This window comes from Pempheris klunzingeri, unplaced genomic scaffold (assembly GCF_042242105.1).
Source record: "Pempheris klunzingeri isolate RE-2024b unplaced genomic scaffold, fPemKlu1.hap1 Scaffold_310, whole genome shotgun sequence".
Lineage (NCBI taxonomy): Eukaryota > Metazoa > Chordata > Actinopteri > Acropomatiformes > Pempheridae > Pempheris > Pempheris klunzingeri.
In genome coordinates this window covers 14,456-30,868 of record NW_027255221.1, presented here as the reverse complement: position 1 = coordinate 30,868, position 16,413 = coordinate 14,456, and the positions used below count along the sequence as shown (strand labels likewise).

Sequence of the window (16,413 nt, the reverse complement as noted above, 5' to 3'; positions counted from 1 at the left end):
GCTTTGGGGAGCCAGGACACATTCCTGGTTGGAAGATTATCTGTGTGTGTGTGTGTGTGTGTGTGTGTTTGTGGTCCAGGCACAAGCTGCTTCACTGCTTTGAAGATCAAGGTCTCTGCATTTCATGTCTTTGTGGATGCTCCATTTGAGTTGATGGCTTCTCCATAACCGCTGTGACGTGTGAGCGGCGCTGAACGCTAACTCAGCTGTTTGTGATTCTGTCGTGACTAAAACATCCTTTGGTTCCGTTAACGTGGGGCGAGAAAAACAGGCAGAACGCTTGGAATAATAGCAAAATGGGATTTTATTAGACACTTCAATGCCATGTTAGACACTTCACTGTTTCAGCTTCGACATCGGTACAACCGTTTCAGACCGTTTGTTTCAATAAATTACTCAGAACATGAACTGCACCTCGCTCCCTCTTCTCCCTTATACCTGCTACACTGGGATTGGTTTTCCAACAGGGATCTCCGATTGGTCTTGCTGGTAAAATCATCTCTGATAGGTGCTATCAGGTGTAACCAGAGGAGCGTGTCCCCCAGTTTACCTTGATAAGGCCACTGCTACGAGGGCACACTGACGAACGCATGCATGCATTAGACGCTGTAACTACTCTGGCTGCGACAGTCCTGACTGCATTAATCCTCCCCACGTTTGGTTAGAGCACAAGCTTACCAAAGTGTTCGCAGCTTCAGTTACCTTAGACAAGAAACGCTGTTGCACTGTGGTGATGTGACAGAGGAAGGTTACTGGCCATTTGCCGGTGGCTGTTGAGGCACATTACAGCAGTAACACAATACAACATCATTCTCCCCCCGATTTCTCCGTCTTTCTCAAACTCATAGCACACGAATGGTAGAATTTAGCGTTCAGCCAGTCAGACGCCAGCGCTAGCGTGCACACGGCTGTGGATTTCATTACGAATGTGACCAAGAACACATGACTGGTGTCCATGGTCCACACTGAGAGATCATTACCGGCTTTCACGGCTTACAAAACAGCTGTCAGCCTGAGTTTGATCACATTTGGTTGCGAATTTGTGCCAACGTCACTTTTTCTTGGACAACTAAAGAAACTAATCAGAGTGCAGAGAAGAATATTTTCTGAAGTAGTTCAGAGCAGCTTCGCAGTAACTTGCAGTTTTGTGAAACGGGCGGAAGAGCCTTAATGGTACAGTATGTGTTGTCGACTTTAGCGTGTCAAAATAAGAGGAACGTCTCCTCGCTCGGAGGAGGTTCCTGCATTCCTATTGGCTGATCTCATGTACGCAATCGGCTTGTATATGAAGTGAATAGAAAAAAAGTGCTTTAACAGACTGCCCACGCGCATCCCGGCTCGAACCATGTGACGTACCAAAATAATTTACATCAAAGCTCTTCCTTCATACAATAACAATGACTGAACTGTGTTCCTGTAAGGCCATGGTTGGCAACGTTTGTCAAAAAAAACATTCAAGTGCAATCAAGTGTTTGTTTTGTTTGCTATAAAGAGTGTACCAGTATCTCTCACAAAAAGTCTCTTGATATATGCTATTACAAGTTGAGTTTTTCTTTGATCATGCAATAAGGCACCGCAGCTGAATGTTGGTAAAAGCTGAAAAAGGCTGTTTTTTTGAAGAAAAATAAAAATACCATCACTCCTTTCTTTGTCATGCACATAAATTCAAATACTCTTTTGTAAAAGTTATATAATATATAATATAAGAAAACTCTTATGTACAGTCAAATGTCCAAAGGTATATTTCTCTTTTTTCCCCCTGCACATACATACACTGTACAAGATTCCCTACATTTACATGCTTCAAATGCAAGTCACATTATCTGGAGCTAGAATTTGTATTGGTCACCTCCCAGAGGAAGGTTTTTAATTATGTACAGCTGATACGCTCGGATGGGACGCCACCCACACAAGCTCCACCTTCACACTCCGGATGCCCCCTGCCTTTTCCCCCTCCTGGTGCCCCCTTTCAGTCCAGATCCAGGAGGCTCAGGATCAATCGCCTCGATATGAGGTAGCAGTTTATTTCCCAGTGCAAAAAAAAAATCAATTTAAGTCCACTCTGCTACTGCGAGTCCACGTTTTGGGCTGGATGGAGCGCCTGCTAGTCGCTGGCTCTCCTGAGGGGGGCGCTCTCATTCTGAGAGGCTCTGAGGGTGTGTCCGTTGGACAGCAGAGTCTGTCTGAGCTCAGGCTCACAGTCACTGTCGATGCGGCCGTGGTTCGTCACGCCGGCCAGCTTCACCGGCTTGTGGAAGGAGTCCTCCTGTGATGGAGAGCACGCCGGCGTTTGTCCCGCTCTGCTCACTGACCAACAAAGAAGAGGAGGGGGAGGAAGGGGAGACAAAGTCAGTGATGTGACATGTATGTCGACACATAACGCGTTCAGGTTTAGGATACACAGGCGCAGGAATGTATGCATAGGGCTGCGTTGACATGTGGAGGTGAGAATTGGTATTTGGAGGCCAATTCTTCTGGTGTTACTCTTCGCTAAAGAAACTGAACCCAGAACAAGTCCAGACGTGCAACTGCAGGAGTTTGGCAGCCGTGAGGACTCGGTGCCTCTTTACAGTGTTTTCAGAGAGATATCCTGAGGGGCCTCTGGGTGTGCAACTATGATACAATATCAAATGCTGGTATGAGCCAATCCATCAACAATCATGTTCAGAAGAATTTGCCTCGACAGGGATTCCTAAATTGCTGATAGTTTCTCACGGCATCACCTGATATGAATGATATTCCTAGAAAAACACGGACAGTTTGGGGCTTTAAATAGTTTTTGTCTACAGGATGAAACTGTAAGCAGCACAAGTCAAAGTACATTTAAACTCATTACACTCTGATCCACCTTACCTTTTCTATCATGTTGTAACGTATTGTGGTTTTTTGGAAACGTCGATCCTTGAATGTCCTTTCGGATGCCGTTGGGTGTCCCGTTGCAGAGCAGGGTTGTGTGTGGCCCTGCGTCAAGCTGCTCTCCTGGATGATAGTGACAGTGGGGTGGGGGAGCAGAGTGCTGCTGGTACTCCATGCCTCCAGCGAGGCCGAAGCCGTGTGTCAGGTAGTCCGGATCTTTGGAGTAGCTGCTGCCGCTCTCCAAACAGTCTGTGCACACTACTGCACCATCGAAACCTGCAGGCAGGGAGAGAGAAAATAAATGGTTTGGAGACAGAAAATCAACAGCTATTCGTCAACACTGTGGTTGGGGCGTCTGCTGGAGTTATTTCTGATGCTGCGCTGGCCTTCACAGACAGCGGTGCTCCTTTTATCGCTACACAACACGCCAACTTTCCTCACGGGAAGTGGGAGAAGCTGCTGGGGAGCACAAACATCTAGCAGGCCGAGCAGAGGCAGAGCTGTCGGGTACCTGTGGCGTCTACGACGTGTCCGTTGGGCTGAGGTCCACCGCCGGCCTCCACACGGATACACACATCCTGCCGCTCAGACAGAGTGCCCTGGGAGGAGAGGTAGCTGGGGACGTCTGGAGGAACTATCGTCTCGTCTGAGAGAAACCAAAGAGCCGAACACAAGAGATTACAACCAGGGCCGTGGATGCTGTGACACCAGAGCCGCAACTTTTGTCACGTGATGAACATTTTTCATAATTTTTTGTCATTTCACAGAATAAATGATTAATCTAAAAATACCTGACAGATTATTTAGTAACAAAGTATATTATTGTTAAGTGTGATTTCCATTTCTTCCTGTTACCTGTGATAAAAGGACAGAACAGATCCCAGCTCACCTGTGTTGGTGACGCTGCACTCCTCGCTCTTCTTCCTGGTCTGGTAGATGATGCACACCCACACCAGCGACGTCACCACAATACTCGTCACCACAGCGATGACTATGATCCCGATGGTGACCGTGCTCGGCCCCACCGGCGGCATGCAGGGGCTGCGGCGGCGAGTCACCACCAGCTGGCTGTGAGCGCGCTCCGTGCCCAGGGTGTTGGACATGAGGCAGGTGTAGCGGCCGGCGTCCTCCAGCGAGGCGGAGCCGATGACCAGCAGCTGGTTCCCCGGGGTGAAGTGGTGTCTGTCGGAGGGGCGCAGCGGCTGGTCGTTGCGCAGCCAAGTGATGCGGGGCGGCGGGCTGCCCAGGGCCTTACACTGCAGGGCCACAGTGTCCCCGACCACCACGCTGCGGTCCTCCAGGTCCTGGGCCAGGTGGGGGGTTTCTGTAGGGGACAGGATGACAGGATGCTCATCAAGACACTCAAGGATTCCTGAGGTCAGTGATTTCTTTTATTCTATTATTATTTTATGGCATCAAGGGTTTAGGTTTCTGCTCTCAGGTTTCTGCTTCAGCTCAGTTTGTTCGGAGTATTGATTACAGGCCGGTGAGTCAGCTGGATACACTGAGCACAAAGTGTGATGTTCTGGTGTTGATATCCAACCGCTGAAAGCTTATCTCATGACGGCGTCTCATCTAACAATCATATTTATCCATCTGAGGTCACATTTGTAATGCTGACGAATTCTGAAATCCGTTAACTCGATCACGCATTGTAATTACAGCACACAAACACGACTTCTCTCCGGGCCGAATCCTCTTCAGAACAATGTTTTCAGTGTTTTCCCGGGAACTTTCGCATTCTGCTGAATGGAGCACACTGAACTGGATGTGTGTGTGTGTGTGTGTGTTTGTTAAGGTAGGGCCTCTCCTCTCAGACTGAGCACTTTCCCTCACAGTGGGACATACACAGATTAAGAGATCTCACTTAACCCATTTCAGACGCCCCTCTCTCTTCTATCAATACTCTCCATCAATCCCCTCCTCACTATTCCCCTCCACCCTCTTTCTTTTCTCCAAATCCCCCTTGCCTACCTTCCCCCCACACACTGACCCCACCATTCCACTTCTTTGGCTTCCATTTTTCTCCCCCGCCACTCTTTTCCAGACAGGGGCCCCTTGCGCTGACACCCCTCCCTCTCTCTCTCTCCTTCCCCTCCATCTCTCAAACCCAAACATCACAGATTCAGTCCACAGGCATGGTCGCTGACTTCAATATTTTACATTGCTGAGTGGATTAGCACTCAGCACAGCATTAGCTGTGTCTGACAAGTCGCACAGCATGCAAATGTGTCGCTAAAATACCTCCTCCACCAGTCTGACCGCATTCAGTTCGGAAACTGTTGCTTCTGAGCTCTTCAGAGAAAAGTTAAAGCTAGTCGCTATTGTGTGTCAGCAAAGAAACCCCACCAACCCTTTTCTTTTTTTTGGCTCTGTTCAACAAGGGACTGCTTTGCTCAGCTCAAAGACAAAGGACAAAGATGATCTATGTCCTGAGATGGTTATAGGAGAGCAGCTCCGTTTGGTTTGATTTAACAGTGTAAAACAGCCAATAAACTGGGGGCACTGAGGCCTGCAGTGTAGCAGCCATGACTGTCCCTCCCACCGAGAGAAAAGAGGGGGGTGGGAATGCCTAACAAACACCCCTCTGTGAGCCCCCCCCTCACTTCCCCACCATCCCCCCCCTTTGACCCCCAACTGTGACCTTTGGCCCTTGACCTGCTGCAAGGCCACAGCTGTGGAGAAAAGAAAAATATAAAGCCTCTCATTCTGCGGCCTCTGACTGACCAATTCCCAACTGAGCGCCAAGCTCATTTCTGGGGATGTGGGAAAATGGTCAACACTGGATTACACCGAACACACGTCAAAAAAAAAAGAGCTCAGCTAAAGTACAAAGACGAAATGTTGCAGAAATACGCAGCTCTTACCCAGCACAGTGAGGGTGGCGTTGGCAGACACGGTGCCCGCCGTGTTTTTGGCGGTGCAGCTGTACACGCCCATGTCCTCCGGCTTGACGTCCATGATGAAGAACACGTCATCGTCGGGCATGACGTGCATTCGGCGCTCGCGGGCGGCTGGGAAATCCGTGCCGCCGTCCTTCTGCCAGGCGATCTGTGGCGCCGGGTGGCCCTCGGCGGCACACTCCAGCCGCGCTGTGTGGCCCGTCCTGATGGTGCTGTCCCTGGGAGTCTTCACGAAGGACGGCAGAACTGTGGACGGAGGAGACGCCATTTACATCAAAACAGCATCAGCTTCTTTAAACTTCATGTATTCAGGGGAAGTCTGTTGTCCTCTCGTTTTTTAAGCAATTCCCCTCATTCATAGTGATCCAGTTCTACACACTCCCACCTGTGAGTTGATCCCACTGGAACAGCTTTGGGTTGGCTGCAGTTTCAGGATAACAGATTATAACACATTCCACTCTTCTTCCAACACTTTCACACCTGGTGCAGCATTCAAAACCAGCGAACTTCCAGACACAAGCCCATAACTCTGACTTCTAGGTAACTGCCGCCATTACGCCATGAAGTCAAGAAAGCAGCTAAAGATCTAATACAGACCAGTGCTGGGAACCAAACTCTTGATAAATACTGTCCATTTGCAGAGAAGCAGAGTGACAGAGCGTAGAAGAGATGGCCCCTGTTAGTGCTGACATGCAGCTAAATCAATTTGTTCCGAATACCATCCTGGGAGATATGGAGGCCGAGAGCATAGAGAGAAGACTTTATTCAAGCGAAAGAGAAGAACTCAGCACGGCCACTAATCTCAATCGCTTCTCTGTCAAACGGGACAATTGAAACTCAGATAAGTGTAACATAAACAGGCATTTTATTAGGTGGAAATGATGTCATCACACACATATCAAGATCATATCAACAGGGATATTGGAGTGGCATGTTTTTCTGTCCATCTTTTCTTGATCCATCTTGGTAAAAACAATATTGTCCATCTTAAAGGGTAACTGATATTTTTAAACCTGGGCCCTATTTTACATATTTGGGGTTTGATTGACTGATAAGTATAAAATGTCACTGATTCGCTCGGATTGTTATTTGAAGTGTTTAATAACATTAGAGAAAGATTCTCTACAGACAAAGACCTGTGAGATTCTTTTTGTTTAACCACAAATAGCTGGTTTATCCACTGGTTCAAAGCCACCAGACTCCATTGAAAAAACTTGGTATTTTTATACAGAGTTGCTTGTCTACTGCTGTCTCAATCAGTTACTTTGTGTTATTGTGTGACTTTGGTGTCTTAAAGGCTTAGTTGGGATTCAACATAATATATGTGTAACACACAATAACACAAACATACTGACTTACTCAGGCAGCAGCAGCAGACCACCCAGTCTGCGTTCTGCAAGGTAAAAATCAATGGATTCTGGTTGGTCTGAATAGCACGATACAACGTCTGTTTCTTCAAAAGTTTTTTACCTGCAAGTCATTTCAAACCAAAAATGTAAGAATAGGGTCCAGGTTTAAAAATACCGGTGTTATCCTTTAGCATAAACGAGTCCTTTGCTGAGCATCTGGTGGACAATTTCAGCCTTAAATTCCTTTAAACCTTTAAAAAAAAAAATCACCTACCATTGACAATGAGGCGGGCCTTGGTGGAGTAGGTGGAGCCGAAGTGGTTGGTGATGATGCACTGGTAACGGCCCTCGTGAGCGAAGGTGGCATGCCGCAGGTGCAGGATAGTGGTGTACTCCATCACACTTCCACCTGCGCTTGGCGCATCAGATGTTGCGCCTTGGTGGTGAGCGCGCACGTGGGCATAGTTCTCCGTCTCAGCGTCGCGAAGTAGCTCCTGGTCCTTACGCCATGCAAAGGTCATGGGGGAGGAGCTGCTGCTCGCGGCCGTACATGTGAGACGCACGTCGCTACCGAGGACTGTCACTGTGGTTTCTGGCTGCACTGTGATTTGGGGCTTTGGAAGGTCGTCTGCAGGGGGGAAAGGAATGGAAAAGTGTAAGTGTGGATGTTTACAGGAAAGTGGGGGAAAAAGCAAAAGATAGTGAAAAAGAATCCAGATTGAAGACAGTGAAAGGAGGCAGGGGATAAAGAGAAAAGACCAAGTGAGTTTAACAGGGAAGCATGAATCACATGTGTGGTCCAGTGTCAGATCACAAATGTGTCTCAGTAGGTGTCTGCCTGCTGTGCATAAATTGATGTGAAAGAGGCAAATAAAACACACACAAGGAACCATTAGCATGTCTGAGTGCAAACGCAAAGCTAAACAAAAACACCACACAAACAAATATGTGTAACTATGTAAATAACAGAACCGCGCCAAGCTGTCAGTGTGGCTCTTGCTCAACAAGCCCGCCCACATAAACACAGCGTAAGCACACACATAACTCACCACACACAAAGCTGTTGGACGGGGCCTGGAAGATGCTGGTGCCCTTCAGGCTCTCCGGGTGGGCACAGGTGGCATTGACACCGGCCTGCAAACCACGTGTCACCAACCAGTCAGGCAGCCAGTGGAGCTGGCAGTCACACAGGAAGCTGTCGCTCTGAACGAGACTGTGGAGGAGAGGGAGAGGAGAGGAGAGGAGAGAGGTAAGTACATGTGGTGTATATCACATCTGTTGAATCTGTAATTGAATATGTGTTTCTGAGAGCGTGTGCGGATGCCAAATGCACTGAGAGATTTGAGGCGTGTGTGGGTGTGTATCTGCTGCTGGCTGTTCCTGCAATGGCGGATTTATGCACATAAATTAAGTGTATTTGTGTAAATGCGTCCATGTAACTCACAGGGTTTTGAGGTTCTTCATTTTACTGAAGGCATCGGGCTGGATGGAACGAATAGCATTCTCTCCCAAGTTCCTGTTGGGACATTACGCACCATCTCATCAACTGTATACACGTTAGAGCCACGCACACACACAGGCTTTCATTAGCAAGGATCTGACTTCTAACCAAGGTGGAAATATACGCATGTCTGAGGATGCATGCCAGCTCCCTCCCTGCCCTCATTTGACAAAGGCCTGTGAAAGAGCTTATAGGAATTCCATTTCTTCTGCGGAGCTCGCCATATGCTTAATAACTTTGTTCTTGCGCAGAGGCAGGAAAAAAAAGGCCAAAGTTGAGATTGTGTTAGGCTAACGAGAGAGAAGCAGCTGGGCGCTCGCAAAAGCCTCTGTCTTCTCCTTTTACAAAGACGCTATTAAATTGCTAGCAGCCTGCTCTCTGCCAGCTACTTTTGGATATACCCCCCCAACCCTCTTCCTCTCTTCCTCTCTCTCTCTCTCTCTCTCTCTCTGTAGCTGGAAGGAGGGGCAGCCAAGCATTGTGGGATACTCACAGGTGTTCCAGGGTCTCTAGGCCAGAGAAGGCTTTCTTGGCCACCGACTTGATCTTGTTTCCAAACAGAGTCCTGCCGTTTCCAAACATGAAGGGTGTCGATAGATGAAGAGAGAGAGAGAGAGAGAGAGAGAGAGAGAGAAGAGGGGAAGACGGGGGTGAGAAGACGGGGTGGTGGTGGGGTGAAAAGGGAGAGCAAGAGAGGGAGAGAAGCACAATTAGCGAGGTTGAATCTGATAAGAGTGAGGGGATTGAGGTATTGGAAATCTGAACTGTGCGGAGATTAGCCTGGAGGAAGGGTGAGGGTGATTGAATGGGGTTGGAGTATGGAGGGAGGGGGGGAACCTGGGCTCTGCGCTGCTCTTCAAAGACCACTTTTATCTTTATTAGAATTTAATGGCAATGGCCAGGCAGGGCTGTGTGTGTGTGTGTGTGTGTGTTGGTTCTTTCCCCTGCAGAGCTTGTAAGGACATACGTGCAGCCATGTGAGTGTGTGTCTGTGCCTGTCAGGCCTGGTTTAAGCACAGAAGTGAGTTGCTGTTCCTCTGATTTGGGGTCCTAATCCCTTCTTCCACCCTCCCCTCCCTTGTTCCTCTCCGGCTGTAGCCCTCACTCCACAAGAAGAGGAGACACGGCTCGCTGGTTCACAATGAAGACCCCGGTGTTCAAATTCATCAGCATATATACAAACAAACGGCTGTCTTGTCACAGGGACGATAAAAATGCTACTTTGTCATGTTACCATTTTTTATTTGGAAGGAATTAGAAAAAAAAAAAAAAAGAATAAAATCCCAGATCTACTCATCATTTTCGTCGGCTTAGATCTGTAAGACCCATTTCCCTCCCATGTGGTGGCATTCACAAGCTGCTTTAAGGAAACCCAGTGAGTGTGGTGGACACTTTGATGTCTCACCCCTTCTTTCTCTTTTCTGAATCTCTTTTTCCCATGGCTCACTTTGCCAACTTTGGGCTACAGCGGGCCGCTTCCGCCAACGCCGTGACAAAGGGGGCAGGGTCAGAGGGCGGGGCGTGTGAGGCGTTTGATGTTGATGACTGAATGCAGCCCTCAATTTCACCCTCTCTCAGTTCCAAACAACAAGGACTGGGAAAGAGGGAACGAGAGGAGCGAAGGCATGGAGGAGAACTAGAAATAAGCCTATTGGGGAGCGAACCCCTGCCAGCTTGAAGAAAAGCCCTTTCTCTCTCTCTTTCTCTTGCAGCGGTGCTCACACTGGGAACCATCTTGGCTGGGCATCATCTTTTCATCCTGCAGGTTGATGATTGCCGCTCAGTGCCAGAAACTGAAACGTCCGCTGTAAATTTCTCAACTCGCCAACGTTTGACATTGAACTTTTTTTTTTACTAGCTGCCTTGATGAAAAACACCAATGAGTAATCATAAAAAACAGATTAAAAAAAATGATTCACCGTATCTCCTTCTTGAACCATACGCGGCAAAGAGAACCCAGATTGGCCATAAAGTTACAGTGAAACAATGAAATCATATGATGAAAGCCAGATTGGACTGTAGAGAAACTGGCCTGAGCTTCCACAGGATGACGGGAGTAAAAGATTACCTTCGATGTTTCACGAACAAGCCTTGTAAAAAAAAAAAAAAAAAAAAAAAAGGAAGAGGGGCCCTAGAAGTCATTGCTCAGTGCGAACACTTGCCTATCAAGTGAAGTGTGGGGTCCTGGGGGGATAGATGGCTTTAACTCTGTGGCCTTAAAATGGACTAGCTAAACTTATCTGGCGCTGAAGGGTGAGCCGGGAACTTTTTGGACACTAAAAATGAACCTCATTTCTGTTTTTCTTATTGTCTGTTTTTGAGGAACAGCAGAGAGGGGTGAAAAGGAGGGGTGGCTAGCGAAGGAGAGGTGGAGGGAATTAAAAGAAAGACCGACGGGAGACACTCACAGCTTGTTGAGGCTGTCCAATCCAGAGAAGGCCCCGTTGGTGTCCTCTATTGTGCCCGAGATGTCGTTATGGTCCAGCTCCCTGCGGAGAATGAGAGAAAAGAGGGGGATAAGAAAGATGGAAGGAGGGAGGGAAGGAGGACAGGGACAGGGTCTGCCAGCGCTGAAGCGTTTCACAGCCCTGGCAGAGGCTGGTCTGGAAGTCACGGGTTACCCCTTCGCCCACACTCCCTCCCTCGCTCCCCCCCCCCAACATCATCCTCCCCCCTCTGCACCTGGCCTTAAGAGCCCCTCTGCCGCTCTGCTCTGCCAACCAAGCGCATTCTTTCCTTAGAGGGGTGGAAGAGGAGTGTGCATGTGAGTACGTGTGCATGTGCGTCGGTTTGTCGAGGCAAACCCAGCACAAGGAAACACATGTATAATGCATGACGGCATGGAGGGATTGGCGGGAACACAATGCCTTGTGAGAGTCCAAACGGTTGGGTCTGTTGGTCCGATGGCGGCAGGTACGGCACGGCCAAAGCCAAAGCCAAGAGTCTCAGTGAGGTTGGGAGGCGAGCTTAGCTACAGCCGAGCGAAAACAAAATGGAATCAATGAATAGAAAGAACAGAGCAAAGAAAGTGCTTCTTTTAGAGCGTTTGGGGTTTTCCACACTTGTTGAATACTTAATACTTAAATTTCCCTTAGAAGGACTAAAGAACTGCCTCTGTAGGTGAAGTCATAGCTTCAGAGGAGCCACCACTCCACCCCTCTGCATGGTTATCAAATCAGGGGACTCCTCTGAACCATTAAAAGACTTTCTTTCAAACTTTAGAAAGGCCTTTGAGGTTGATGGTCAGCCACACCCTCCACCATCTCCACAATAGCACCCTCCACTCCTCCTCCTCCCCTCTGCTTTCCAAGCATCTCTTATCCCCCTCGGGTTCTTTTCAGTCTCCTGTGGCCGCTGTCTTAGTTGGACTGGACAGGGGCTGCCAATTTCCTACTCTTTCTGGCTGGCTGGATGTGAATGGCTGTTGCCTTGTTAAAGCAAGGCCAGTGGTGGGGGCTGTAGAGCAGAGAGACTGCGCACGGAGAAAGGGGGGAGTAGGGGGGCGCCGATGAGCCAACGACCCCCGTGGCCGAATTAGAGGGCAGGCTGGCTTGTTTGGAGCTTTCACACCCCGATGCAGGCTCCAGCCCCATGCCAGCACGACCAGCAGCGCAGGCCCAATTAAAGCTCCCCCGGCTCTTTTTCAGGGCCCAGCCTACGCCTGTCCTCCCCTCCACTGATTAGATTAGGCCTGCCCCAAAGACACAGAGCGCAGGGGCAATACAAGAGAGGGAGGAAAAAAGATCACGCAAAATCAGGAGATAGTGTGTGTATTGGGGGATAACGTGGGGAGATGACAGAATACACTTAGGATAACGGGGGCGGCGAAATGAGCTCTAAGTGTGCTTCAAAAGGATAAAGCCAAAAGAAACAAAGTGAGCAATTAAAGACAAGAAAGGAAAACATGGGAAAAGGGCTGAGATATGGCAGTCACAAGCTCAGGTCCCTATCCCACCCTCTATTTCCCTCCATAGCGGTTATCTAGCACCCAGTGTGCCAGCAGAGAGAGAGTCAGACCTTATGTGCCTTGGCTTGTCACCCAGCTGTGACAGAGAGCTTGTCTTGCAAGCTCTGGCACAACTCTGCTCTCTGGCTCTCTCACAGGGAGGAGGCATAGCCAAGAGGACCTTGGTTAGGAACCAAGACCCCTAAGTTTTTATCCTGGATTTATCCCCTGACTTTCTCTCTTTCATTCCCTCCTTTTCTTCCTTTAGGCCTGTTTGGGCTTTTTGTGCAAAAAGGTGGATCAGCGGGAAAAGAAACCTCTGTCTTTTATTGGTGGCTTCTGAAAGAGGGGACGGATCTCGAGGGAGGTGAGTGACACGGAATGCTTTTAGGTCCAAGTTTGTTGGGAACCAGTGTACGAAAAAAAAAAACCCAAAACAAAACCAGACAAAAGGGAACAAAGTGATAAAAGACACACAAAAAAATAAGGAGTTGCCACGGAAACTAAGATAATAGCGTTGCATGAGCATCTTGTTAAAGTAAAAAAAAAAAAAAACTCATGAATAGGCCCGTCTTGAAAAGTAAACAACTCCTGCTTTCTGGAGTCAAATGAAGGGACTGTGTAAGCTTAGATATCAAATATCACCAGGGGAAAACCAATATTAAACATCTCAGCTTTCACTGCTCCCAAGTGGCACATCTTGGCCTTATCATCAGCAGGGCCAAAACCATCATGACAGGGTTGTTGGGGGTCGTTTGGGGCTCGGTAATGGCCATTACTTACAGGGTGCGTACAGCCTTGAGGCCTCTGAAGGCTCCCTCAGTGATGTGGCTGATGGAGTTGTGGCCTAGACGGAGAGTGTGGAGATCCCCCAGCACAGCCAGACTGCCCTCATCCAGGCGAGTCAAGTTGTTGTACGACAGATTCCTGGAGAGAGAAAGAGAGCACGAGACAGACGGAGAGGAGGACGGAGGCAGACACAGAGACGGGGAGGGAAAGAGGAAAAAAAAGGGGGGAAGAAAGAGAAATGTTCTGTGTGAGGTCTGGAAGGAGATGACAGCTTGGCAGGACACTGAGGCAGCTCGCGACATCATTATACTTAAATTTCATGGCCGATTCAATGTCTATTTGCCACTCTATGATGTGTTTTTCCATTGTGTCTTTTTCTTCACCACAAGATGTTAACAGCGAATGGGCTTAACAGGCCTGAGAGCTCAAGTGAGGTCCTAACTGTTTGACAGGGAGGAAAGGAAATTCTTAGTTGGAACTTTACATGACTACAACCTCCATTTATTAGCCCACTTGAGCGTGTGGTAAACCCCAGGGGAATATTCTGTCACTCATGGGTACTGCAGCCCTCAAAATGCAGCTTATTTTCATATCCAACCTTCAGATCTCTTTTTATCTTGGATGTGAGGATGGAGGAAACCCATGTGGGATGAGAAAAAAATGCTCTGCTTTAACAGTGTGACACCTGACTTCAGCTAAATTTTGGTATGATTTGATTTACTTGAGAAACGAGGAAAAAAATGAACACTAAAATGACTCAAAAGAATGTTTTTTCAAATTATAACATCTCTTGATAAACCCTTATTATTAATGATGATAATAATAGTATCTTTCAGGCAGTGGTCAAAGGCAGTATTGTGCATTTTATTGCCCTCTCTGTGGCCCTCACTGTCTGTCTCTGTGGCCAGGCCTCAGGTCTGCTTGACCAGTCATGTGTGCAGAGATTCTCCCTGATGACCAGCTCAGCCTGGCGCATTGGGAATGCAATAACAGGCTCCTCATAAAGACGAGTCACTCTCCTCTATCAGTCATGGTGGTTATCATAACTCTAGATAATGATAAAAAAAAATATTCATATAACCCGCTGACTGGTACAGCGCTGGGGGGATGATTCAGGGATGGCGCTGGGAGCAATCTGTCATTCACAGACGTGCGCACAGGAAACAGCATTGAGATACAGAGTAAACTTACATGAATGCCATCTACCTCTTTATCCCTTTAGACTGTTACACATAAACAAACATCGGCGCCACAGATACCCCAGGCTACCTCGCATTTAGCAACGCCTCAGCTGAGCAAAGCACTTTACAGGAGCAATAAGACAATCATGTCAACAGAGCCGGAAAGACTCCCAGATAATAACTCCTCATTCGGTAGACAAAAGCTGTGAGGGCGATCCTTCAGTGTGATCGGCACAACACAACCGGTAGAGGATTACACGCCGGTTTGCCAAACCCCCACCCTTCAGAACTGAGTACAAAAACTCTTGTCGAAGGGCTTGAGTGCTGTTGAGCCCAGCTCTAATTATGGGATAAACAGGCTTATTCTGAGAATAGCGTAGCGTATTGAGTGTTAAAGCACAATGTCATTTAACCCTGGGGGGGAGGTAGATGGGTGATATGGATGGGGGTGGGGAGTGTTGGATTCTCAGCCAATAGAATGAGGGGTTTAAATCCCCACAGACAGAGAAAAATAGATTTTAAAGCAAAAATTCACATTGCACTTGGTGTCAGGCTTTAAATATACAACTTTTGAATTATGTTGGTTACCATTCCAGGGTTAGGAACTTAAACCTCCATCTACTGAGACGTTTTTGCAAGCAGACATCTGGCACAAGAGTTTGAATGTTCAGGCTAATTTAAATGCAAGTACTCACAGTTCCCTCAGCTTCTGGCAGAACTTCCATCCATCAGCGTTGATGCGCGCTATGGAGTTGTTACTGAGGAACAACTGCTGAAGGGAGCTGAGGCCGTACAGGGAGCCACTGTTCACCTCTGTCAGGCTGTTGTAGTCCAGGTGACTGCAGGGGACAAAAGTGAGCAAAACAAGCATGATCACAAAGCAGCAATTTGGGGATCCTGACACAATGGTTTACAGGTGAGCGGATGTCGGGAGTTTGGTGTCGATTGCTGCGCCCAGAAATGACAAAAACATTCTGAAAAAACATTTCTGAAAAATTGCAGTGCTATTTGTCCCCATTACTGTGCTATTTTGCATGTAATTGATGTGTGTTAAAACTGCACGTCAGCAGGAAAAGGTGTGATTGTTGATAATAAGCAAGTTCCAGAGAGCACAAACAGATCCAGTTCTTATAAAGTTTGGTGGGCGAGTATTCCTGTAATAGTCGTGCTCGCTCCAAGCTATGTGCTGCACTGAAACTCAGTAAGTTGTGATTGTAAATCACAGATATTTATGTTTTATGATTTTAATGTGAAGTATTTTGTGCAAAAGAAGTTATCAGTCACATAGTGTACAACACCTGGGAAATTTCTAATTCTATGTAAATGTAATATATTATGTTCATGTATTGTTGCTGTTTCAGTTTTCCACATACAGGACTTTCATCTTGGCCAGGTCCCAGAAGGCCCCGTCAGTCAGTTTGCTGATGCTGTTCCTTTGCAGCTTGAGCACCTCCAGGCTGGACAGACCCTGGAAAGTCAGTCCCTCCACCTGACGGATACGGTTCCTGTTCAGCTCACTGCAGGGTGGACAGAAACAAAAAGGAAAGAAGAAAACAAGAGAAAATGAGTGAGGCACTTAATCATACTTTAAACGCTGTCAAAATATTGCCTTCGTCGCAGGAAACCCTTCTGACTGAGGAATGTTTTGCCCTCATTCTACCTTAGCATCACAATGAAGTGAAAACCAAAGACACCTGTAGCCTGCACGTTTCAGATGGAGCATTTTGTCGTTAACAAACCACCAGCTTAACAGGCATTCCTCTGTGGTGTCCCCTCCACCTGTGGCATAAGGCCAGCGCTGTGTACCCACAGGCTTTAGCCTACAAACAAGGGCCAAGTTAAGACCCTATGAATTCATAGTTATGCTATGAGGAGGTATGAAGAGTAG

General features: G+C 47.7%; 1 protein-coding gene across 1 annotated transcript; it reads right to left on the bottom strand.

The window, feature by feature from the left end:
- Positions 1–286: 286 nt before the first annotated feature.
- LOC139225488 (leucine-rich repeats and immunoglobulin-like domains protein 1) lies at positions 287–16,000 on the bottom strand. Its single transcript, XM_070856304.1, has 13 exons — positions 15,899–16,000; positions 15,221–15,364; positions 13,339–13,482; positions 11,018–11,098; positions 9,103–9,174; positions 8,553–8,624; positions 8,158–8,321; positions 7,383–7,736; positions 5,724–6,005; positions 3,746–4,180; positions 3,368–3,502; positions 2,854–3,132; positions 287–2,307 (listed from the first exon to the last, which is right to left on the bottom strand). The coding sequence occupies exons 1-13, from the start codon at positions 15,907–15,909 to the stop codon at positions 2,105–2,107; spliced, it is 2,376 nt and encodes a 791-aa protein (XP_070712405.1). The 5' UTR covers positions 15,910–16,000; the 3' UTR covers positions 287–2,104.
- Between the last annotated feature and the right edge of the window lie 413 nt (positions 16,001–16,413).